At 47.0% G+C, this 25,696-nt stretch overlaps 1 protein-coding gene across 1 annotated transcript in view; it reads left to right on the top strand.

Moving 5' to 3' along the window:
- Positions 1 to 24,108, top strand: part of LOC141084890 (phospholipase A2 inhibitor and Ly6/PLAUR domain-containing protein-like) — a 30,163-nt gene extending 6,055 nt beyond the window's left edge. The window contains exons 3-5 of the mRNA XM_073569844.1: positions 10,123 to 10,269; positions 16,040 to 16,180; positions 23,838 to 24,108. Coding sequence (XP_073425945.1) covers positions 10,123 to 10,269; positions 16,040 to 16,180; positions 23,838 to 24,031 — 482 coding nt within the window. The 3' untranslated portion in view covers positions 24,032 to 24,108. The remainder of the gene's footprint in view (positions 1 to 10,122; positions 10,270 to 16,039; positions 16,181 to 23,837) is intronic.
- The last annotated feature ends 1,588 nt before the right edge of the window (positions 24,109 to 25,696 follow it).

Here is a 25,696-nt window from a genome sequence, read left to right as displayed (position 1 = left end):
GGGTGTTTTTGCTACATTTTTTATGATAATTTTCCGCTGCATTTTACAGTACCAGCAAAGCCTATGATATCTCACAAATCTCATGCACACATATTGGCTTTATGTCATCAGGATTTTGTGTGTTGCATGTTTTTTTGGGACAATAGAGCATGTCACTTCTTTCAATGTTTTTTCAGCATTTTCATTCATTGAAAAAATGGGTGGTGCAGCTATTTCTGTTCCAAAACTTCATTCTTTGGAATAGGTCCTTTTTTTTCAATAATAAACTTTATCAGCATGCACAAGAGACAAATCTAGCATGCCAAAACTGCAGCAAAAAACGCTTAGAAAAATGCAAGAAAAAAAAGAAAGACGAAAAACACGCAGCAAAAATGCCCAGTGTAAACTTAGCCTAAAAGTCCAAACTATCAAAATGCAAAAATTATTTAAATCATATAGTCAAAGCCGTAAAAAAAAAAAAAAAAAATTGAAACACCTTAATTGCTATTTTGGTCAGCACAACTCATCCACAAAATGTAATAAAAGACGATCAACATGTCATATGAACATAACAGGATTAGGAATGTTTGGCGTTTGAGAAGCGTAGGTTTCACAAAGATTTCCACCTTAATTTTTTTAATGTGTATATCTTTTTAATGGATTAACATTGAATTCACAATTTTATCTCTAACAAGAAATAGGCCCGATGCTTTCGCATCGGGAGTGCGGTGCGGTGAAATTAACATCTGTGTATGCTTAGTGGTGCTGACAGGAGCAGCGGACATGTCTGCCGTTTGCGCTTTACAGCATATCTGTTCTATATCATCCCTCTGGATTTTTGTATTGCTGCTACTGTGCCTGCATGGGAATAGCGGAGACGTGTATGTCACTTGTGCCTTACGGCCACAAACTGCGCCTGCGCAAGTTACACTGCCGCGGTGCCTTATGGGATTCGGGGACAACGGCCGGAAGTCCCAACTGGCGATATTTATAGATACAAATAGGGGGCAGTACTGGGCACATCACACATGTAGGTGGCATACAGTATACCATTTACACATAGAGGATAGTACCGGGCACTTCACACATGAGCACAACCCCCATCTGTGGACATCGGGCCCTCAGACCATCCTCATGGAGTCGGTTTCTAACCTTTTGTGCAGATACATGCACATTTGTGGCCTGCTGGAGATCATTTTGCAGGGCTCTGGCAGTGCTCCTCCTGTTCCTCCTTGCACAAAGGTGGAGGTAGCGGTCCTGCTACTGGGTTGTTGCCCTCCTACTGCCCCCTCCACGTCTCCTAGTGTACTGGCCGGTCTCCTGGTAGCGCCTCCAGCCTCTGGACACTACGGTGACAGACACAGCAAACCTTTTTGCCACAGCTCACATTGATGTGCCATCCTGGATTAGCTGCACTACCTGAGCCACTTGTGTAGAGTTCGTCTCGTGCTACCACGAGTGTGAAAACATAACTAACATTCAAAAGTGACCAAAACATCAGCCAGAAAACATTGGTACTGAGATGTGGTCTGTTGTCCCCACCTGCAGAATCACTCCTTTATTGAGGGTGTCTTGATAATTGCCAATAATTTCCATCTGTTGTCTATTACATTGGCACAACAGCATGTGAAATTGATTGTCAATCAGTGTTGCTTCTTAAGGGGACAGTTTGATTTCACAGAAGTTTGATTTACTTGGAGTTATATTCTGTTGTTTAAGTGTTCCCTTTATTTGTTTTGATTAGTGTATATATAGATAGTCAAATTGGAGTACCCCTTTAATGTCTGATGCTGCAGCACCATCTATTGGGATGGAAAGCAGGAATCCTCTGCAGAGAACCTTGACTGCTCTCCTCATGGTGGTAAAGCAAGTTTCCATACTGATATCTGCACGTTGGCATCCATGCCAGTGTAAGACTCCAGGGCTGTAGGTGCTGTGGGTGAGCTCATCAGCAGCCCAGCCTCTAGCTCATGTCAGTTCTCCTGCTGTATCATCCCAGCAGTAGTAGGAGCAGCATTCTCCCCCCAGCATCTCTCATACACTGCAGATTGCCAGGTGCTGCTCTGCAGATCACTACTGGATGAAGACAGGAAGGTCATTGCTGCCCACACTGCAGCAGGCACTGCTGCCACCCTGCCCGGCTCCTACCCACACCGCATGCCTAGGAGGAAGGTGTCTGAGGGGATCTTAAACTTCCTGTCTGTATTCCAAGCCTCGCTACCGCTGATGGCAGCTGGGCTGAACGACCTGTGATGACATCAGGACCATGTGACATGTGTGGGTGGAGTCTGACTTCAGGCTGTGCTGCTGTACTGTATTCAGGAGGCACTGCCATGGTGCAATATGGGATTCGGGGACAGTGGCCAACTGGTGATTATATAGATCAGAGGTCTCAAACTGCATTCCTCGAGGGCCGCAAACAGGTCATGTTTTCAGTATTTCCTTCTATTGCACAGGTGATAATTTAATCACCCGCACATATTGTGATTCCAACGTCTTGTGCAAATGCTAAGGAAATCTTAAAAACCTGCCTGGTTTGCCACCCTCGAGGATTGCAGTTTGAGACCTCTGATATAGATAGATTGGATCTGGAACCTGGACCTTTTTTCAGTACCCCTGCAGGAAGTGTTGTGCAGGGAAAAAAGTAAACACTCCTAAAGATGGTCAAATATAACTTTCCTGTGTGATATGGTAAGACTCGTGTCTAACCAGGTCAAAGAGATTTAACTGCCAGAGAGTACTGTGAAGAAAAGCAGAGCAAAGCATGTGCCATTACAATGACCTCTTGCTGCTCTCCTCTCACAACTAGAGTTGAGCGAAACGGGTCGGTCATATTCAAAAGTCGCCGACTTTCGCTGAAGTCGGGTTTCATGAAACGAAACCCAACCATAGCGGGAGGTCGGCCACAAGGTCGGTGACCAGAGTGCCAAAGTCGCGTTTCAAAAGATGCTTCCGGCGCCCTTTTTCGGCCAATGATGGAGGACGCACACTGTGGGCAACGCGATGACATAGGCATTGGTCACGACCATCTTTGAGAAGGGCATGCAAGTGATTGGCTGGTTTTGTGTGGCGTCACAGGGGCCATAAAAGGGTGTGAACGCTGACCGCCATCTTACTTATGGCGATCATAGCATAGGGAGAGCTGCTGCTGATTCTGTAGGGAGAGCGTTAGGCAGGGAAGAAGAACCAAAAAACTGGTTCTGCTGTTAGCGATTTCCACTTACAACACAACACTTTGTGTGCAGTGACAGGGGAGGCTCTATTTTTGTGCATCAGCTCTGTTGGTTATTAGACTGCCTTATAAGGCTCCCTGATAGCTGCATTACTGTTTGCAAACTGCTGTGCAAACTGCTTTTTTAAAAGCAAAAATACTTTTCTTCCTCTTTTCTGTACAGTTACCAAGGGTTCATTTTTCCACACTTTTGTGTGTGCACTGTGCAGCAGTCCTGCTTATTAGGCTGCCTGCGTCCATACTTGGACTGAGAGCATCATTGTCAGCGTCCTCAAATCTCTAGTGAGATCCAAAATCTCACCAATCCTATAGACACCCTCCACCTCGTCATACACCATCCAATTTCAGCCTGCTACATTGAGGTGTAATCTCTACTGGGCCAGAGACAAAAGTTCTGCGTCCTCAAATCTATAGTGAGATTCAAATTCTCACCAATCCTATAGACACCCTACACCTTGTCATACACCATCCAATTTCAGTCTGTTACATTGAGGTGTAATCTCTACTGGGCCAGAGACAATAGTTCTGTGTCCTCAAATCTCTAGTGAGATTCAAATTCTCACCAATAGTAGATACACCTTCTACCTTGTTTTACAGTACCATATAGCTGGTGGTATTTTGGGTACATTTTCACAAAAATGAGCAAGTATGGTGGAAGACGCCATGGAAGTGGGCGGGGGTTGCCAGCTAGTCCCGATGGTGGTGGTGGTGGTGTTGCATTTGTTGGTTGTGCAAAAGCACAATAGCACCTAAGGCGGGAGGTGTTGAGCCTGCGTCATCGTCTGACTCCACAAGGCCTCGAAGGCTCTCTTTTCTTGGAGTAGGTAAACCACTTTTAAAGCCAGAGCTTCAGGAACAAGTTTTGGCTTACATTGCTGACAGCCTCCAGCTCTCTCACCTCCTCTTCTGAAGTTTCAAAAAATAAAAACACTGAGTCGTCATTGGAGGCTCCTGGTCAGGAACAACACCTTTCCTTGTGTCCTTCACCCCTACCAAAAGTGAAGGATGTGGCATGCCACACTACCGATTACTCCATGGAGCTCTTTCCACATACCATGCCTTGGTTAGCAAGTCAAATCGTGAATTCCCCTGTCCAAGATGAATCTGACATGGAGTGCACTGATGAACAGCCACTGCAAGAATTTTCTGCTGGTACATTCACTCAGAGCACTACATTGTCCTCGCAGTGTACTGAGCCAGAATGTGACCCTGATGAAACTCAGGTGCCCCTTCCCGCATACTATACCACCATACACGGTGACACAGAGGAAGGTGCACATGAAATTGAAGAGGAGGTGATGGATGACCCAGTTGTTGACCCAGATTGGCATGCATTGGGGGAAGAGGGTGCTGCTGCCAATAGCTCAGAAGAGGAAGAGGAGGATCAGCAGCAGGCAACAACATCGCAACAGCTGTTATCTGGCATGACCGTAGCAGTCCAAAAACGTGTTTCAAAAACCAAAAGAGTTGCAGGACAGCTTGACCAGACGGTCAAATTAGCACAGCGTGCAAGGTCTCAAAATGTCTTCCATAGTAGGAAGAGTGTAGTGTGGCACTTTTTTGAACAAAATCCTAATGATCAGGCAAAAGTTATCTGTAAGAAATGCGCAAAGACCTTTAGCCGAGGGAGAAATCAGAGAAATTTGAATACCAGTTGCATGCGTAGACATTTAACCACCATGCACTTGCAAGCGTGGACGGACTACCAAACCTCACATACCACATGTGCACCTGCTCTGAATGAAGGTAGTCAGCAATGCTACATTGCTTCCCACACTGTAAGCCCACCGGTTAGCACACCACCAGCAGCAAATGTTGAGGTGTCGTCGCAAGGGCAAAGCAGTCATGGAATCACAATGTTATTGCTGCGAAAGACTGAATCTAGGCCATCAGCAACACGACCAACATCATCACCATCACCAACCCTCTCTCAGTCCGCCATGTCCACCGCTAGTTCCACCATATGCAGCTCTCAAGTCCAGCTCTCTCTACCAGAGACTCTGAGTAGGACAAGAAAGTACTTATCCTCTCATCCACGTACACTGGCTTTGAACGCCCACATTGCCAAACTAATCTCGTTAGAGATGATGCCCTACCGGTTGGTTGAAAGCAAAGCTTTCCGCGAGCGCAAGGCCTACGCAGTACCACACTATGACCGACCTAGTCGGCACTTCTTTTCGAGAAAAGCCATCCCAGCCCTCCACGTGCATGTGAAAGACCGCATTGTCCATGTACTCAAGCAATCAGTGAATGGAAAGGTGCACCTCACAACAGATGCATGGTCCAGTAGGCATGGCCTGGGCCATTACGTGTCCATCACTGCGCACTGGGTTAATGTGGTGGATGCAGGGTCCACAGGGGACAGCGGCGGTGGGACAGTGCTGCCTAGCCCACGGTATAGGAAACAGTTGGCTGTAGGCGTTCGACCCTCCTCCTCCTCCAGAAGTGAAAGCTTGTCCACAGAGCGCTGTCGCATGAGCACTCCATCCGCAGCTGCCAGTTTTGCACACTCGGTGTCCCACTTTCAAACAGCTAGTGGTAAGCGTCAGCAGGCTGTGTTGAAGATGATGTGTTTGGGTGACAACAGACACACCGCGGAGGTACTGGCCGACTACTTGCTGCGACAGACTGAGTCATGACTTGGCAGTCTACATCTTGAGGCAGGCAAGGTAGTTAGTGATAACGGCCGGAATTTTGTGGCAGCCATAGCCCTTTCAAAACTCAGACATATACCTTGCCTGGCTCACACCTTGAACCTGGTGGTGCAGTGCTTCCTCAATAATTATCCATAGTTAACACCCCTCCTCCAAAAGGTGCGAAGACTGTGCTCGCCACCGGTCGCCCGTACAATTCAGTCGTATGCAGAAGCTGCAGCGATTGCTCCACCTTCCCAAGCACCGCCTAATTATCGACATTGCAACAAGGTGGAACTCCACCCGGCACATGGTTGAGAGGATGTGCGAACAGAGGCAGGCTGTAAATCATTTGTGGGAGGATACACAGGCAGGCAGTTTGCAGGCACACATGGAGTTGTCTGGTGTGCAGTGGTCGAAGCTGAAAGACCTCTGTAAAGTCATTAAGTGTTTTGAGGAATGCACACGGCTGGTAAGCCCAGAAGACGCCATCATAAGCATGAGCATTCCACTTATACATCAGCTCATGCAAACTTTGACGCACATTAAGGAGCAGGCATCTGCAGCCAAGGAGGAAGAGGAGGAGGGAAGCCTTGATGACAGTCAGCCATTGTCTGCTCAGGGAAGTCCCGTGGAAGAGGTGGAGGAAGAAGAGGAAGAGGAGGAGGAGGAGGATGATGGGGATGATTATTTTGAGGAGGAGGAAACTTCTCAGGGGGCAGGAAAAAATGTTGGCGTGGCAAGGTCAGGTACAGGGTTTGTGCGTGACTGGAGGGATGTGGATTTGCAAGAAAGTGCTCCTCCACCCAGCACTCGCAGTGCATCATTGACACCTGGAACATTGGCCCACATGTCTGATTATGCCTTGCAGATCCTAAAAAAGGACCCCCGCATTGCCAAAATGATGAACGATGATGACTACTGGTTGGCCAGCATCCTGCAAAGGCAAATTCCAAAACATCATGCCACAGGAGAACCTAGAGCTAATATTGGCTAACAAACTAGCAGCTCTGGTAAACCGTTTTTTTGAGGCATTCCCGGCACACAGCGGCGGTGATGTTTTTCAAACAAGCCGTAGGTGGCAACATGAAAGAGGTGTTCGTGGTGCACTCAGCCGAAGTGACGTTGGACACAGGGGTTTCATGACCATGTTGTGGACTGATTTTTCAAGTACAGCTCACACGACTGGTAATACTGCATCGATCGAAAGTGACAGGAGACAGCAGTTGTCAACTATGGTAGCAAACTACTTCTCCCATATCGATATTCTCCCTCACCGGTCATTCCCCTTTGACTATTGGGCCAGTAAACTTGACACCTGGCCTGAACTGGCACAATATGCCTTACAGGAGCTCGCTTGCCCTGCTGCTAGTGTGTTATCTGAACGAGTCTTCAGTGCTGCTGGATCAATCCTGACAGAAAAAAAGGACCAGTCTGTCGACCCAAAATGTTGGTGATCTAACCTTCATTAAAATGAACCATGCATGAGTTTCAAAGGATTTTGTCCCACCCTCCCCTGCTGACACGTAGGTTGCCAGAAAAATGGCTTGCTTTTGTCCTCCTCTTCCGCGGACTTCTCCAATTACTCCATTTGCAGCTGCTGAATGTCCAACATCAACATATGCCAATTTTTCCACCTCCCTAACTGGGCTGCCTCCCCCTACAGGGCCGGGGTTGCCACCTGTCGCACATACCCGTGCGAGTGCCGTTGCCCTGGACAGGTGGGTGGGCACACTGTTTGACAACGGCACTGGCACAAGGTCCCTCATAGTAGAATCAAGTGTCTCTGACGGTGGGGGTGCACACCCGCCGTCAGACATACCGGCGTACTATGAGGGGCCCTGTGCCAGTGCCGTCACCAACAAGTGGGCCCCCCCACTTGCTCAGGATCACAGCACTTGCAAAGTTGAAATACTTACCTCTCCCTGCTCCACCACCGTGACGTCTTCCGCGTTTCCTGACAGTGACATTCTGGTCAGAGAGCGCGATGACATCACGTCTGTATGCCCTCTGCCTAAACAATCCAAGTGCAGAGAGATGGAAGATGGGGACGACGAGGAGTCCAGACTAGTACAGGGATTCCCTAGCGAGGAGACTTATTTAATTGTTTTCAATGTTGGGACAGCTATTTTTGGGGAGCACTATACTCTGGAGAATGATATACGAGGCCCACCATACACTGGAGCATTCCAAAGGTGGACATCAGACACTGGAGCAGCATTTACAGGGCCAATTATGCACTGGAGCATTAGAAATGGGGCCCATTATATATGGAGCATTATTTGGGCCCATAACACAGTGGAGCTTCATCCATGGGGACCAACATATACTGTAGCATTATATGGAGCTCATCATATACTGTTTCAAACAATATATGGGACCAATGATTCTGTATGGAGAAATATATGGGCCTCATTACTCTGTATAGCGCACTATGCGGTGGCCATAATATGGATATCAGTCATGATGAAAGAAGTCAAGTATTTTTCATTGTACTATACCGCTATTTCTCTGCCGTATCAGAGGATCATGAATTGTGGCATGTGTTAAAGGAGCCCATTGACACTCTTTGGCCCTGGGCCCACGAAAATCTGGAGCCAGCCCTACCCCCCCTACAACTTTAGCCAAATAACCCCCAGTTTTCAATGCCTATTATTATAAAGTAAATTAAGGTTAACAATCTTAAGTAATAAGAATTGATGTTTTTGGCAATAAAATGGGCACTGTAGGTGTGTTTCCTGTCCTCCACTCACTGCCGACTTTTCTTTCCCATTGACTTGCATTGGGTTTCGTTTTTCAGTCGGCCTTCGACTTTTCACGATAATCGGCCGATTTCGTTCAACCCGACTTTTGAGAAAGTCGGGTTTCATGTAACCCGACTCGACCCGAAAAAAGGCAAAGTCGCTCATCTCTACTCACAACACTGTCAGCTCTGCTTTGCTCCCCTTATGTTAAAAAATAGAGTTGAAATCTATTTTAAGCAAATTAATAATAATAAAAAGCATATCAGTTTGGAATTAGCATTTTCGAGCTGACCTAGAAAGTCACGTGTGAAAAGCATCATATTTTTGGGGGGGCTGTGGGAGCATAACACTGTGTGGGAGTTGTTTTGGGCATCATACTGTGTGTAGGGGAACACTGTGCGCATAATATTGTGTGGGGGCAATGTATTGTTGGGGAAGCTGTAGTGGGATAATTCTTTGTGTGATATTGGGTGTCATACTGTTGCGGCATGATATTGTGTGGGGGCATCATACTACGGGGATATTTTACAGTGTGAGGGATCTGTGGTAGCTACATAGTGTGGGGAAGATTTGTGGGTGATGTGGGCACATCATACTGTTGTGAATGACTGGGGACATCATAGTGTTAGGGGCAACTGTAGAGGCATCCTACTGTGGGGGTGATTTGGGACACCATACTGTGTGGGAGTGTGACTGTGTTGGGGTGTCACTGTGAAGTTGGGGGATATTATGGAAAAAACTGTAAGGGAATTCACTGTCAAAATTTCATACCATTTATATGGGTCATTTTGGGGCATCATTCTCTATGTTGAAAATTAAAGGGGTATAGTAGTGGGTGACTATAGTAGGAGGAAAATTGCTGTGAACGTGCTGCAAAACATGTCCTTCTCCCTGACTTTAAAAGTTGGCAGGTATGCCATTTTGGCTTTCTGTCACTACACCTATGTGCTGTAAGCCCTCTTATTCCACCTTTTTTTGTTTGCTTTTCTTGGGGGGTGGGAATGGAGGTGGGGGAGAGGCAAGTAAGAACGTTTGCAATAGTTCTTTATCATTTCTTTGTACACCTCTGTGTACCATACTCTATGGTGGTGAGAAGGAGTAGCAGAAAGATTGTTCTGAGCTTTCTAATAAGTCTTTTAATTCACTCTAGAGCTGAAAGCACAGCTACACTGCTCATTACTGCTGAATAAAGTCATCCATGCTGATGCTTCTGCCTGTGTACTAACTATATAATGAAGAGCGGGTTTGTGTACTGTGTACCACTGTGCTGTGTATGGGAGACACCATAGTAGCCAGTCTCAGAGACCATTGCAAATTATTTGATGGAGCATGGATGTGGAAACCGGTGAAAACACCGGAAACAAGTCCTGTAATGGATGAAAATTGTATGTACATGCACAGGACAGCTTATTCTTAAAATATACAATTACTCTTCAAAGAAACCATTCTAAACAATAGATCCAATCACCTTTAAAGTCTATATCTATTTTTTTAAATTTTAGAAAACAATAATCTTTGTTATGTTTTCCTCTAGGTGGAAAGACTACTGAAACTTTAGTCAGAAAATGCACACCGTCATCTCAATGTAACACTAAAGGCATCATAAGTACATCAGGACTACAAATAAGGATGGGCATTTCATGTTGCAGCACTGATGACTGTACTCCTAAAATTCCAGAATGTAAGTCATCAGTTTCTGATTTTTTTCTATTTGAACCTCTAATTTGCAAAAGGAAATCATCCACTGACTCTAATACTCCACTTAAAACTCATCACCAGCAGAGAAGACCAGCAAGGGGAAGATTGAAATAGTAGCACCTGTAATGAGATAGGACAGTCTAGATAACAAATGAAAAACATCTGCTATCCAAAAGGAATGGACAAAGGCAAAAGGTTATCAGCACCTGAACAACAACAGAACCTGCTGCGACTCTGTGGACAGAGATGTCAACAAGAGAGCGCAGAATCAGCGGATCGAATCTGGAGGCATACACTGCACGGTCAAGTGATCGCAAATTTGTGATTTGCATATATACGATCGTGTACCGACTAGACAAGAGTGACGTCACACAATACACTTTCTGGTATTGAGCGAGGTCGGTAAAGTCTTGTTGGAATGTGGCTGGAAGTGTGGAAATCGCATAATTGAGGTCAACAAGGAACCTGGAGAATCCTGAAAGCATGCATTGTGCAGTACCAATCTCAGGATTGGTAGAGAATGAGATCCCAATGGTTTGATCTCCAGTGATCAGAAAGTTATCCCCTATCCTATGAATAAGAAATAACTTGATTTTATGGGAATATCCCTTTAATGGAGTATTCCTATCTCATACATTTATGGCGTATTCAGAGGGTATGAGCGGTCTGCCCATCTTTCCACTGACATTGTCTCGTCAGAGCTTTTGAATTCGATGCAAGACTCAATAGTTGAAAGTAATATATACGATATCCCTTGATAAGTTATATGTACTAGATCATTGAGATTGATCGTCATTTATCCAGAAATGTACTGTATTTATAGTAGAGAAAGAAAACATTTTAATTATTTTTAATATTTTTGGCTATAATGAAAAAAACAGAGAGTTGAGTGATTCTCTCGAATTGCAATTTGGGCCGATTTGTAAAATTCAGAGAGGAAATTCGATTTGCATTGAATACATATGGTCCAAATAGAATCTGTCTCTTCTTGGGCCACACCTGTCCTTCTAGTGCCGTTTCCTGCCAGGATCTCCAAACAGCTCTTCTTCTTCTTCCTTTACCTCTGGGTCTTCTGACAGGCAAAACCACCGACTAAGCAATACAAGTCAAATGGAGTGTGATGCACATCAATGTGGGGCTTGGTTGGTGCTGGCATTCTCTAGAGGACCGAAGTTACATAATTAATACGGTTGAAAAATAGGCAAATGTCCATCATGTTCAACCAAGGGATGAGAGAAGATAAAGGGAAGGTGCACATGCACACGCACAATACATGATTCAGACTGCCCCCAAAAAGCTGATCATTTCCCCATAATAATATTGATCTCAATAAAGTTTGATACAACTGGGAATGTATCTTGGACAACACAATTTTATGTTCTCTGATAGGGTATGAATAGGTAATACCAAGGCATCTCTCTGTTGTAATGAGTAGATGTCTTTATAACATCTGACCAAAATATCAGAGACAGCCGACAGCACTCTAGACATACATCAGGATGCACGCTACAAATCCATAGACCCAGTTTGACACAAAGTATTCCAAACAAAAAGGAACAGCATCCAATCCAAGTGAAAAAAGTAGAAAAATCTTTATTCCGCCATGATACGATGTTTCGACCTATATGTCGATAAAGACCATGTAGGTCGAAACGTCTTATCACGACAGCATGAATTTTTTCTACTTTTTTCACCTGGATTGGATGCTCTTCCTTTTTTATGACATCTGACCCATCTGTGTGTTTCATGGAAGCTTGATGTTCATTGAGTAGACCCGACATGTAATGTTCCCACAGATGTCTTCATTCTTACCTTTTCTTCAGTTAGGTTAAGGATTCCATTTCTTTAAAAAAACAAAGCAAAATCAATGTAATATTGCAACATATTAGCAAAGCTCTTGACATACTGCAATCCACATCACGTCCATTGAGTGGCCTTACATAGACACACATTGCATAGACATCTCATGGCATAGTATCACAAAATCAAACCTTTTTTTAAAGCTAGTCATCTTGTGCCACACATGTTGAGTTTGAGAGCTAAGACATGAAAGGATATATCTAGATAAAGTAAAGGGACAACAACTTTTGGAAGGAGGTCAAAAATAAATATATACATGAAAACCATTATGTTAGCATAATACCCAAGCCCATTTTCCTTGAACAAAGAGTGGGCAACACTCAGTATACTAGTATGTCATATTGATCAAAATCACAATTAAGTGACATAGAGATCAAGAGTGTTACTCATACATGAATAAAATGAATTTATTTCAACAAAATATAAAATTTGACAAACACGACATATAAAAAGGGTTGCCTCAAACCAATTACCACCTAAGCAAGGAAAACAGCTACAGCAACATGAAAAAGATGTACAATAAAATAACATACGGTCTGAATTTATTTCTAGTCATACACAAGGTAATCTTTTCCCTCCTGCAACACTATGATCCAATAGCTGTGCAAACCAAATATTATGCAAATATGAGCAAGTCAGACTACTGCATTTTGCTGTCAACATTAGTAAAGTGCCTAGTGCAAACATATTAATATTGCATTATATCCTGTGGTTGTATATAAATTCATATGTCCAATTCAACTCTGGTAGTTGCTGTTACAACAGTATTGGTTCACATATTGCATCACAAATTACATATATTGCAGCAGTGATCAATAACACTTAAAATTCAAGGTACCCAACTTTCCCTCAAATCATAAGTCCAAATGGATATTTATCCAGTTATCAAATGCATGCAAATTCCTGTGCCCTTTCCTGTTTTAATAGTTGCTATTATGGCCGTAATGAATCACATATTGCAGCACATATTGGAGCTGCTTTAAATCATCAGTGAGTACCAGGGTATCCAGTCCCAATGAACATTTACCAGATACCAATACCTAAGAAAGGAAAGGTGAGACACATATTACCTCAATCCGTGCTGTAGATAAAGATGTACGCCAAATGGCACGCCGTCTCCCCGCAACCTGACGCGCGTTTCGCCCCTGCTTCTTCCTGGGTGCGTCCACAGGATCATAGTGTTGCAGAAGGGAAAAGATTACCTTGTATATGACTAGAAATAAATTCAGTCCCTATGTTATTTTATTGTATATCTTTTTCATGTTGTTGTAGCAGTTCTCGTTGCTTAGGTGGAGGTAATTCGTTTGAGGCAACCCTTTTTATATGTTGTGATGGACAAATTTTATATTTTGTTGAAATAAATTATTTTTTGATTTTATTCAAGTATGTGTTAGGCTGAGTTCACACGTGGCGTTTTTTTCGCGTTTCCGAGGCAGTTTTAACCGCGCAATTTTGCCGCGAAAACGTGAAAAATAAGCATCCTATGCATTCCTATGGGATTCCGCAATGCTGTGCTAATGCTGCGGTTTTTACCACGGCGGAATCGCTTGGCGGTAAAAAACGCAGCATGCTCATTAATTTCGTGGAATCGCGGCGATCCCGCACCCATAGGAATGCTTTGTTCTGCTTATTTTCCGAATGTGGCTGTGCACACCATGCAAAAAGTAAGCAGAACATTTGCGGATGGTACCCACGGTCCGGAGGAGAGGAGACTGTCCTCCAGGCTTTGGGTACCATTTCCCTGTAAAAAATAGAATTTAAAATAAAAAATATTGTTATTCTCACCTTCTGAGGTCCTGCGCAGCCTTCCCGCCTCTCTCCACGCTCCCGGTTCCAGTAAGCCTTTGCGAGCGATGACGTCCGTTCTCGAAGGATTGTGAAGTCTCGCGGTCATTCGCGCGACGTCATCGTGAATGACCGCGAGATGTCGCGATCCCGCGAGAACAGACGTCATCGCGGTAATTGTCGCAAAGGATTACTGGGACCGGGAGCGTGGAGAGAGGCGGGAAGGCTGCACGGGACGTCGGAAGGTGAGAATAACAATATTTTTTTTTTATTATTATTTTTTACATTCTATCTTTTACTATTGATGCCACATAGGTGGCCTCAATAGTAAAAAGTTGGTCACACTCGTCAAACACTATGTTTGACGAGTGTGACCAACCTGTCAATCAGTTCTCCAAGCGATGCTCCAGATCGCTTGGAAACCGCTAGCAATTCTGCAAGCTAATTACGCTTGCAAAATGCTAGTTTTTCCACGGGAAAATCACGGGAATTTAAAATGCAATTTTCCCGCAGAATGGAATTCTGGAATTCTCGCGATAATTTCCGCTACGTGTGAACCCAGCCTTAGGCGCCGGGTTCCGGTCGCTGCACAGCAGGAATCCCGAGCCTTGCATTCGGCGGTCTCCTATTCCTCTCTGGCCGCACAGGATCCTGCTCAGCAGACTCGTCAATCCAGGTGCTCTGGTCAGACCAGCTCTGTAGACTTGGTTGCTTCTGCCACCTCTGGTCCAGCTATAGCAACGCATGCTGGTCAGCAGCAAGCTACTCCAGGGACTAAGTCCTCCTTTCGGTCCACTGAGCATGCCCGTGGGACGATCTCTCATTGGAGATCGGAGGTAACATGCTCAGGTCCTTCTCCAGCTCAGATTGGACAATCAGGAGGGTCAGGAGGTCCCAGAAGGACGCCGCTATTAAAGAGCCACATGGTCGCACGGCCATGCACTAGTGTAGACTCTGTTATTATGTGTGTGAGTGACAAAGAATGTATGAGACTGGTGACTGACTTACTATGACTCTCCTCCCTCAGATATTATGAATAGTGTTGAGCGATACTTGCCGATATAGAGAAATATCGGATCGGATTGGATCGGCCCGATACCCATATCGGGTATCGCCGATTCCGATACCGGAAGTCCCATTCAAGTCAATGGGAAATAAATATCGGAATTAAAAAAAACACTTTCTTTCCTTGCACATCCAGTTTGGGAGGGGGGGGGGAGAGTGTGGACGGTGCGTGGGCGGACACTGTGCATGTCTGTGTTTGTGGGCGGGGTCTGTGCGAGCCTGCCGGGGGTCTGTACAGGCCTGCCGGGGGCCTGTGTCGGTTGTCGGGGGTCTGTACGGGCCTGTGCCGGCTGTTGGGGGTCTGTATGGGCCTGCCGGGGGCCTGTGCCGGCTGTCGGGGGTCTGTACGGGCCTGCCGGGGGCCTATGCCGGCTGCCGGGGGTCTGTACGGGCCTGCCGGGGGCCTGTGCCGGCTGCCGGCGGTCTGTACGGGCCTGCCGGGGGCCTGTGCCGGCTGCCGGGGGTCTGTACGGGCCTGCCGGGGGCAGTTCCAGCGCTTTCCTCCCCTCTCTGGGTAGTTAGTGGCATCCGCCGAAGCGGTCCTGTGTGCACTGGGCGCCATAGCACTATATGTCCTTTTGTTAGCACAGCAGCCATGGTGCCAAATGCTGATGGTCTAGAGGGACTCGAGTCCTGTGTCTCGGGCTCAGAGTTCTGTGACCTGAATCAGTGCTCACTCAGCCAAGCCCTGTGAGCTTAACAAGCTCCGGTGTCGGTCCTTGCGGCTCTGAGAAGCAACAAAGTTCGCTTGCATTCACACTGGGTGAAGTTAACCCACGTGTGAGCTAGCGTTAATTTTCCATCTCGTTCTGCCATTGCTCAGCAGCAGGTTCCAACCATGCGCGGTGGACCCCGGGCTGCGAGCGCACCTCTTATCTCTTTGATATTTTGGTGCGCTCCGCAGGCCCTAACAGTATGAGTAACACTCTTGATCTGTATGTCACTTAATTGTGATTTTGATCAATATGATATACATGAAAACCATTATGGTATAAATTTTATGGAAAAAAAAACATTTTAACTTTTCCCTTTTATCTCTTTAGTGCCATCAAAAGGCACCAACCTCAATGGACTGGTCTGCCGATCCTGTCTATCTTCTGACTCAGCCTGGTGTTACACGTCAGATACTGTACAATGCACCGGAGATGAGAATATGTGTATTCTCCAGACAACAAAGCAATCAGGTACCAAAACTTAGTTTTTTTAAATTCAGTTTAATGGGAACCAAAGATAAGGACTGATGGGTCCTCTTCATATTTTATCACTGAACTAGTGAAGGCAAAATAATTCTTCAATGTACCCATTATAAACCAGGAAAATGATGTACTGTCCCCGTTTAGAAAAAATCAGTAATTACATTTGTAGCATTTATTTTTCATTTGTTTTTATTGTGTCTATGCAATCTGCGTAATGCACCCCTTCAAATACACAGGTAAAGAGGTTGTCCACTACTTTTACATTGATGACCTATACTTATCCTTTCTGTCTGTGTAGGTAACAGCAGGTACGCAGGATGCAGTGATGAAACACGAGACTGAGTTGAACTTTGGGAAGAAAACTTTTATAAATTTAAGCCACTAGGGCTATGCTAAGCAACCAAAACACAATAACAGCTATTGTCCTCGCAGGGACTCTGCACAAACAAACACTTTCAAAGAGAACACGACTAACCTGGCAAAGGCCGGTTGCTATAGGGCCGCGATATGGCTGACTACGGGTCCTTATTTCCTATAGTGTCACTTATCCGTCCTGACGTCCCTCGGCGTCTCTGATGAGGCTGCTTTGGTGTTGCAGCCGCTGGGCCCAGGTGCTGAAGATATGTCGTAGTCTTCGGGCGCCCCAGCACCCAGGAGGAGTTGGGGCACAACAGGCCCTGAGGGAGTCCTTTGATGATGTAACCCCCTGTAGAAACAGCGGGGTTCCGCTCGTTAGCGAGTTCAATGAGACTCCAGTCCCCAAGCAGGGTTGTGTCGCAGTTACCATGAGTGGCGGTTGGCAGGCCAAGTGCACGGCCTGGGCAAAGAGTTTCTCTGTAGGCGAGGAGTAGGCCCCAACTGCCGACTGCAGCGGGGTGACATCAACTGCGGGGCGATGATGAACAGGCCGCAGCCGCGGGCTGAAGCGGGGCGGTAGCGGGCAGGCCGCAGCAGCAGGCTGGAGTGAAGCGGCAGCAGCTACGAGTGGCGGCGGACAGGCCGCAACAGGCTGGAGCACAGGAGTAACAGCTGCGGACGACCGTGGGCAGGTAATGACCACGGATTGGAGTGAAGCAGCAGTCTCTTGTTGATAAGTTCGGCGCTTCCTCTCCGCAGGCCACCGTAAGTCTCCCCTCTGCCGCTGGTCTCCTCTCTGGTCACCGTCTGTCACTCTGGCTCTCTCAAACTCCCACAGTCTCTTGCTTCGTGTCTGCCAACTGACTCCCCTGCGCGCTCCCTGTCCCTTTTATACTCGCCCCTCCCCTTGCTGTCCTGTCACTCCCAGCAGTCCATTCTCCTCCTCCATTCCCCGGGTACAGTTCCCTTAGGAACCTAGATGGCGGTCCCCTTGGGTCCGGCCCGGACACTGTGGGGGCCCTTCTCCCTGCACTCCCCCATCCTGTATGCTCCCCAGTCCTTGGGCGAGGGCCTCAGTATGCTTGGGTTGGTCTGCAGAGATGTCAGTTTTTGTTGCCATATGAACTGGTCCTGTTCGTATCGTTCAGGGGGTTTGCCGGCTGTTGACCGCTCGGAGCGTCTTAGTTTGACTAGGGTGGAGTCTTCTGGGGTGGTGGACGGAGATGGGCTAGCTGGTTCGGGCAGGCTAATTGTGTCAGTTGGTTTGTCATTGAGTGGAGAGCCCCTAGATAGTGTGGGGAAGTCTTCTTCATTGTCCGGGTCACAGAACACTGGCAATGGTTCAGAGACCTGAGGAGTAGGTTCAGGCTGTTTTGGGTCAGTGGAAGTGCATGGGCGTAACATATTATGGTGCACAATGCGAGTAGGCAGTGTTCCGTCTTTCTTGGGTCGTATTTCGTACACAGGTCCTTCAGGGTTTATACGGCATAGGACCTGATAGGGACTCTCTTCCCAGCATGGCTCTAATTTGTTCTGGGGGCATTGGTCTAGTACGAGTACTCGGTCTCTGCTTTGGAGGCTGGGAGGTGGGGATAAATTCTTTCCTGGGTGTTCTAAGTCTTGGAGTTTGGTATTTACAATTCAATAGAGAGTTTGCAGCTGGTGCCGGTGATTTTGCACCCATGATGATATCCCGGTCCAGGGCTGAGGTTCCTCTGTGTCCAACTCTACCTCCATGATCCCTTTGCCTTCTCGTCCGAATAGCAGGGAGTAGGGGGTATAGCCGGTAACTCGGTGTACCCGGTTGTTATAAACCCGTACTAATTCAGGGACATATTCGAGCCAACAGGCCTTCTTGTCACTCTCCAGAGTATGCAACATTTGGATTAATGTCCGATTAAATCGTTCACAGGCCCCGTTTCCCTGCGGGTGGTATGGAGTTTCAACAAATTGCGGAGGCGGCCGACTCCGCGGTCTGGTCTCGAGTGGGAGTGACCACAGCGAACTTAGCGAAATGGTCTACCATGACGAGGCAGTGTTCGTACCCCTGGAATGCGGGACCAATGGTCAGGTAATCCACCGTCAGAAGCTCGATGGGCGCTGAGGTCACGATTGTTTGTACTGAGGCTCGTTGTGCAGGAGGTTTGACTAATTCGCATAGGCGGCAGGCCCGGCAAGTCTCGTCCACAACAGCATGTAAGCGTGGATAGTAAATTATCTGTTGTAACCATTGCAAGGTCTTTTGAGCTCTGAAATGAGCCCCTTTTTCGTGGGCTTCTCGAGCCAGTTGGTTAAGTTGGGCTCCGGCGCAACTACCTGCCAAATCTTCATAGATGTTGTCCTTGATGTCATTTTACCATACAATAGTCCCTTTCTGATAACCAGCCTCTCCCATTGTCTTAACATCAGCGACATGTTCTGAGTCAAAGTCTGTCTTTGGGAGTCAGTGGGCAGTTTGCCAGCGGCTATCCATTTCCGGAGAAGCCAAATTTCTTCGTCTTCTTGCTGTTGTTGGATCTATTTATCACGGGATTGCTCCAGCATGCCCCTTAGGGTCTCCGAGGGGAGTACTTTCTGGGTGGCAGCTGTGCACATGGCAGCGGTGAGGGCGAACGGTATCTCTTCCCCTTCCAGTTCGTCGTCTCAACTCTTCCCTGGGGTTGTATGTCCAATCCTGGAGAGGGCGTCAGCGTGTACATTCTTGGCCCCTCTTTTATAGATGATTTTATAGTTGAATTCCGCCATCAGGGCCACCCATCTTTGTTCCAGAGCCCCCAGTTTGGCGTTCTCCAAATGGGCCAGCGCGTTAATGTTGGTCCGCACCACTACTTCGGAGCCCACCAGGTACTCTGTGAACCGTTCCGTCTTGGCCCACACTACTGCGAGGAGCTCGAGCTTAAAGGAGCTGTAATTGTCAGGGTTGCGCTCGGAATCATGGAGTGAGCGGCTTCCATATGCGATCACTCTCTCCTGGCCATCTTGAAATTGTGACAACACAGCCCCTAGCCAGTGAAGACTCCCGTCAGTGTGCAGGATGAACGGTTGAGAGAAATCCGCATTAGCTAACATCGAGGCATACGAGATCGCAGCCTTAAGGTCTTGTAAGGCCTCTTCTTGGGGTTGTAGCCCCTGGATTTTTCACTCATTTGCCCAAGCGGGAGCCCCCTTCAGCAGGTTGTGCAGGGCTCAAGCTCGACATGCAAAATTCTTTACAAAACGACGGTAGCATCCGGCCAACCCCAGGAAGGCCAGCACGTCTTTTATCGTCTGGGGGTAGGCCATCCCTGAATGGAAGCAATCTTTTCCCGGGACGGCCTTACACCCTCCGCCGAGACGGTATGCCCAGATATTCGATCTGGGTGTGAAATAGGTGGCATTTTTGGGGTTTTACCTTCAACCCGTACTTTTGCAGCCGGCCGAGTACCTGCCCCAACCGCTTCAGGTGGTCCTCAAACATGGCAGCATAGATGATGATATCGTCTAGGTATATCAACGTGGCCTCGAAATTGAGATCTCCCAGACACCGCTCCATCAACCACTGAAAGGTCCCCGGGGCGTTGGCCAGTCCGAACGGCATTCGATTGAACTCAAATAGTCCCGTAGGAAGTATGAACACCTTCTTAGCCCTGTCTTCTTCTGACATTAGCACCTGCCAGTACCCACTGGCCAGGTCCAAAGTTGAAAAATAAGTCGCCTTCCCCAAGGCGGACAAGGATTCTTCTATACGGGGTAGTGGGTACGAGTCTTTGATGGTGCAACCATTCAGCTTTCGATAGTCCATGCAGAACCGTAGGGTGCCATCCTTTTTGTGGACCAACACAATGGGAGCCGCCCAGGGCCTTTGGCTTTCTCGGATAACTCCCTTCTGTAGCTTTTGGGCCAGCAAAGTTTTCACCTCTTGGTAGTGCTGTGGAGGAATCTGTCGATATCGTTCGCGGATGGGGACCACTCCTGCCATAGGAATTCCATGGGTGATGGAGGTGGTACATCCAAAATCTTCATCATGACTAGCAAATACCTCGTGGTACTGTCCGAGCAGTGTTTTTAACTGGGAAAGCTGAGCTGAAGTTAGTCCGGAGAGCTCAGCCCGCATTTGTTCCAGGATGTTTCAACCCTTCTCCTGAGTCGAGATTTCGGTAGCCTGTTGAGTCCGGATAGTTACTTCCCAAGGGTCCTCGGATTGCATTCTCAATTGAACCGCAGGGGCCGGCAGCACTTCTTCCAAAGGCCTTACTAGCTTGACCAATTCAGTCCAGGACTCCAGGACGATGTCTTGGTCTTCAAGGTTGACGCAGTGCACCAGGACGGTCCCCTTTTGCACTGTGGTCAGGGAGCGGGCCACCAGTATGCTAGGAGGCAAGCGCTCCGAGTAGCATGGCTCCACCTGCATCTCTACGCCCTCCAAGGGTACCGAGGCTCGAATTGGCAGGGCCATCACCGTCTGCCCAGGGGGCAGAGCGAGCAGGAAAGCCGCTTGTGCGATGACTTTGCCAGAGCCTCGCCCTCCCGGAAGTCCTGATGCACTTGTGCTTCCCACACCAACTGCTGGAATACCTGTCCTTGGGCCATGCTGGAACCCCACTGCCTCTACTTCTGCGCATACCACCGGACATTTTGATACCAAATCTTCGGGACTTCCACCACTAATCGTGGTTTCTGGCTCAGAGTGGCGTCCCCCCAGCCTGAAGCCCTCTAGTTTAATGGCCACCGAGGTGGGTATCTCCCACGCCGCGGACACTCTCGGGCGGAGTGGCCCAGATCCCCGCGCTCATAGCATTGGGTCTGCGAAGACCGCCCGCCCCGGATGGAGTGGGGCCCCCAGGGGCCGGGATTGAAACTAGGCCGTCCAGTCCCAGACTCAGACCTTCTCTTCACTTCGGCCAACTCGCCCTTGATGTTCTTCAATTCTTGTTTCATCTCCTCCACCCATTGAGGCTCCTCAACTGCATTCACAGAAGCCTCCACACTCTAGAACTTCCCCATGGGGACCGCCATCCCCTGCTCCTGCTCTCGAGCGCGTGCTTGACTTCCCACCTCTGAAAAATCCATACGGGGATTCATTCTGACTTGCTCCCATAATACCTGCTTTATTAACGGGTCCTGCACTCCAGTCACCAACAGGTCGCGTTGTGTAATGTCAATAGGTCCTACCCCTACGCCGTCCTTCTTTTCAATGGCCGTATGCAACTCTTGGAGGACATTCATATACTGGGTGATGGTCTCCCCCTCTCCCTGCATCTGATTGGACAACCAGGTCCTTAACTCTCCCACATTGGTTGGATCCCCATGGGTCTGTTCTAAAATCTGTAAAACTTTATCAAAGGTGTTGCGTTGTCCCGGGGGCCTCAACATTACTGAATTCCGAGCCTCCCCATCTAACGCCATGAGAGCTACTTCGGCTTCCAGGTCAGGAGTCATCGGGTGCACCCGAAAGAGTCCCCGCATCCTTTCTGTCCAGCTCCATAGCATGGTATTAGAGCCGGAAAACTTAGGCAGATTGCTCAGCATAGACCGCAACGAAATGCTGGAGCGGGGGCCCTCGCTATCTGTCGAGTTCACGGCCCTGCCCTTGTCTGGGGCATCGTTGTCCACGCTTGGAGACTGCGTCCTGCTGACTATGCCAAATGTAGATAACAGCAGGTACGCAGGATGCAATGACAAGACGCGAGACTGAGTTGAACTTTGGGAAGAAAACTTTTATAAATTTAAGCCACTAGGGCTATGCTAAGCAACCAAAACACAATAACAGCTATTGTCCTCGCAGGGACTCTGCAGAAACAAACACTTTCAAAGAGAACACGACTAACCCGGCAAAGGCCGGTTGCTATAGGGCCGTGATATGGCCGACTATGGGTCCTTATTTCCTATAGTGTCACTTATCCGTCCTGATGTCCCTCAGTGTCTCTGATAAGGCTGCTTGGTGTCGCAGCCGCTGGGCCCAGCGGCTGAAGATCTGTTGTAGTCTTCGGGGCACAACAGGCCATGAGGGAGTCCTTTGATGAGGTAACCCCCTGTAGAAACAGCGGGGTTCTGCTCGTTAGCGAGATCAATGAGACTCCAGTCCCCAAGCAGGGTTGTGTCACAGTTACCTTGAGTGGCGGTTGGCAGGCCACGTGCACGGCCTGGGCCTAGGCAAAGAGTTTCTCTGTAGGCGAGGAGTAGGCCCCAACTGCCAACTGCAGCGGGGTGATGTCAACTGCGGGTGATGATGAACAGGCCGCAGCCGCAGGCTGAAGCGGGGCAGTAGCGGGCAGGCCACAGCCATGGGCTGGAGTGAAGCAGCAGCAGCTGAGAGAGGCGGTGGACAGGCCGCAACAGGCTGGAGCACAGCGGTAACAGCTGCCGATGACCGTGGGCAGGTAGTGACCCTGGATTGGAGTGAAGCGGCAGTCTCTTGTTGATAAGCTCGGCGCTTCCTCTCCGCAGGCCACCGTAAGTCTCCCCTCTGCCGCTGGTCTCCTCTCTGGTCACCGTCTGTCACTCTGGCTCTCTCAAACTCCCACAGTCTCTTGCTTCGTGTCTGCCATTCGGCCAACTGACTCCCATGCGCGCTCCCTGTCCCTTTTATACTCGCCCCTCCCCTTGCTGTCCTGTCACTCCCAGCAGTCCACTCTCCTCCTCCGTTCCCCGGGTACTGTTCCCTTAGGAACCTAGTTGGCGATGCCCTTGGTTCCAGCCCGGACACTCTGTGGGGGCCCTTCTCCCTACATCTGATTGGTGGGATCACCCGTCGATCAGCTGTTCTAGGTGCCCCCGGTGGCTTGAAGGGCTCAGTTATGGATCTGCTCCATCGACTGACAGTGGCAACTATTCAAATCAAAAGGGTTGGATGTGTAGTACTTGGCCGTGACCACTATCAGTAGATGGCGCAATCGCGTAACTGAGAACTTCCAACCACCACTGGCACTGAGAACAGCTGATCGGCAGGAGTGCCGGGTGTCACACTCCCTCTGATCAGACTTTGATGACCTATCCTAAGGCTAGGTCATCAATGTTAAAGCAGTAGACAACCTCTTTAATAGGGTATGCTCTTCTTTCTCCCTTAACTATTGCTATACCTGTAAGAGGCATTGACAAATATGCCCCTTTCATTCTGCTTATTGACATTGAGGTCTTTCAGTAATGAGACCAGTGGTAAAAATACAGCATATTCTAATTTAACACTGTTACATTTAATAGGTCGGAGTGTCAGGTAACATATAAATAATATAAGTTGCAATATATAAATTATATAACTAAATTTGCAATGCTATGTGTGTAAAACCATTTATTGTATTCATTTATGTAGGAAGCAGCTCATCCTTACTAACCATTCGAGGATGTGCAACAAAATCCATCTGTGATCTCGGCAGCCAGACTGAAACCTTTGCCGGTATATCAATGGACATTAAAACCTTCTGTACCAGTGGCAGCAAAAGTGTCCACAAAGTCGTCCTGAATCCGGCCGTTGTGTGTCTTCTACTTCTGAAATTGTTTTTCTAATATTTTTTTTAGAGATTCTTGGAAGAATGAGGCCAAAACAATTTAGAGAGTAGTATATTATATAATATTCTTTAACATACCTTGGCTAGAAAATATACAGGAATAAATTTATGTAGCTTTTTTTTGCCTCTGTTGTTTTACTCTGTCTCTTTTCTATTTTTCTTTACTTTTTGAAATGGGTATTTCCAAACTTTTCTAAGTTAAACCTCCTCCTCCTCCTTTTTCAAATTTAGCTTGAATTGATCTAATAAGTTATAATCCAAGATTTCCTTAACAAACGTTAATAAAATGTAAAGAACAATAAATCAATACAACACCGAAGAGTTTGGGTCTTGTATGTTATTTTTTTTACTATTGAGCACATAACTAACAAGTTCAAGACTAGGTTGTTTTTTTTTTATTCTATGAGGCATGTTTTGGGGTTTACAGTATTTCATGTACATTTTTAGAGTTCAACATTTTTTTCTTGTTAAGATATTCACAAAATGTTTGCTTCCTTTTTCACATGGGCGGACTACGCTTTAGGTAGTGTAATTTACTAATTTTCTTTGCTCTTTTATGTCCCGATATAAGGGGAAAAAGTAAATAAAAGGGAATATGTGCTTGTTTTTCAGAATCTTTTTTTTAGAAATGAGGACTAGTTAAACACATAAACACATTTTAAGTAATTTTCCTTTTTTAAAACAATTATTTTTGTACATCAGGTACGTTGTTTTTAAGAACGTGGGCTAGAAACAGTGATTCGGACAAGCGATGATTTTTGATTTATTTTATTTTCTTTATTTTTTTTCTTATTTTTTTGGACAATATGTTCCTGATAAATCATAAAATGAGCCTTACAAATCTTTTAACTTTTATCTGCACTTTTTCTATCTTATTTTCCCTGTAACTGGGTCTGCTATATTAGTCCCAATTCCTGGCTAAAGTCAGCCTGCTGGCAACTCTGCAGAGGTGATCTTACTATAAACTAAGCAGGTCTTGATACTGGTATCCAGTGATCACATGGCATCTATAGTGGGGAAAAAAAGTATTTAGTCAGTCAGCTATAGTGCAAGTTCCACCACTTAAAAAGATGAGAGGCGTCTGTAATTTACATCATAGGTAGACCTCAACTATGGGAGACAAACTGAGAAAAAAAAATCCAGAAAATCACATTGTCTGTTTTTTTTTCATTTTATTTGCATATTATGGTGGAAAATAAGTATTTGGTCAGAAACAAGCAATCAAGATTTCTGGCTCTCACAGACCTGTAACTTCTTCTTTAAGAGTCTCCTCTTTCCTCCACTCATTACCTGTAGTAATGGCACCTGTTTAAACTTGTTATCAGTATAAAAAAGACACCTGTGCACACCCTCAAACAGTCTGACTCCAAACTCCACTATGGTGAAGACCAAAGAGCTGTCAAAGGACACCAGAAACAAAATTGTAGCCCTGCACCATGCTGGGAAGACTGAATCTGCAATAGCCAACCAGCTTGGAGTGAAGAAATCAACTGTGGGAGCAATAATTAGAAAATGGAAGACATACAAGACCACTGATAATCTCCCTCGATCTGGTGCTCCACGCAAAATCCCACCCCGTGGGGTCAGAATGATCACAAGAACGGTGAGCAAAAATCCCAGAACCACGCGGGGGGACCTAGTGAATGAACTGCAGAGAGCTGGG

The sequence above is a fragment of the Dendrobates tinctorius genome, unplaced genomic scaffold (genome assembly GCF_039654945.1).
Source record: "Dendrobates tinctorius isolate UK_male_01 unplaced genomic scaffold, ASM3965494v1 ptg000028l, whole genome shotgun sequence".
NCBI classification, from domain to species: domain Eukaryota; kingdom Metazoa; phylum Chordata; class Amphibia; order Anura; family Dendrobatidae; genus Dendrobates; species Dendrobates tinctorius.
Note: the sequence above shows the minus strand (reverse complement) of the source record. Positions and strands in the feature narration are given on the sequence as shown.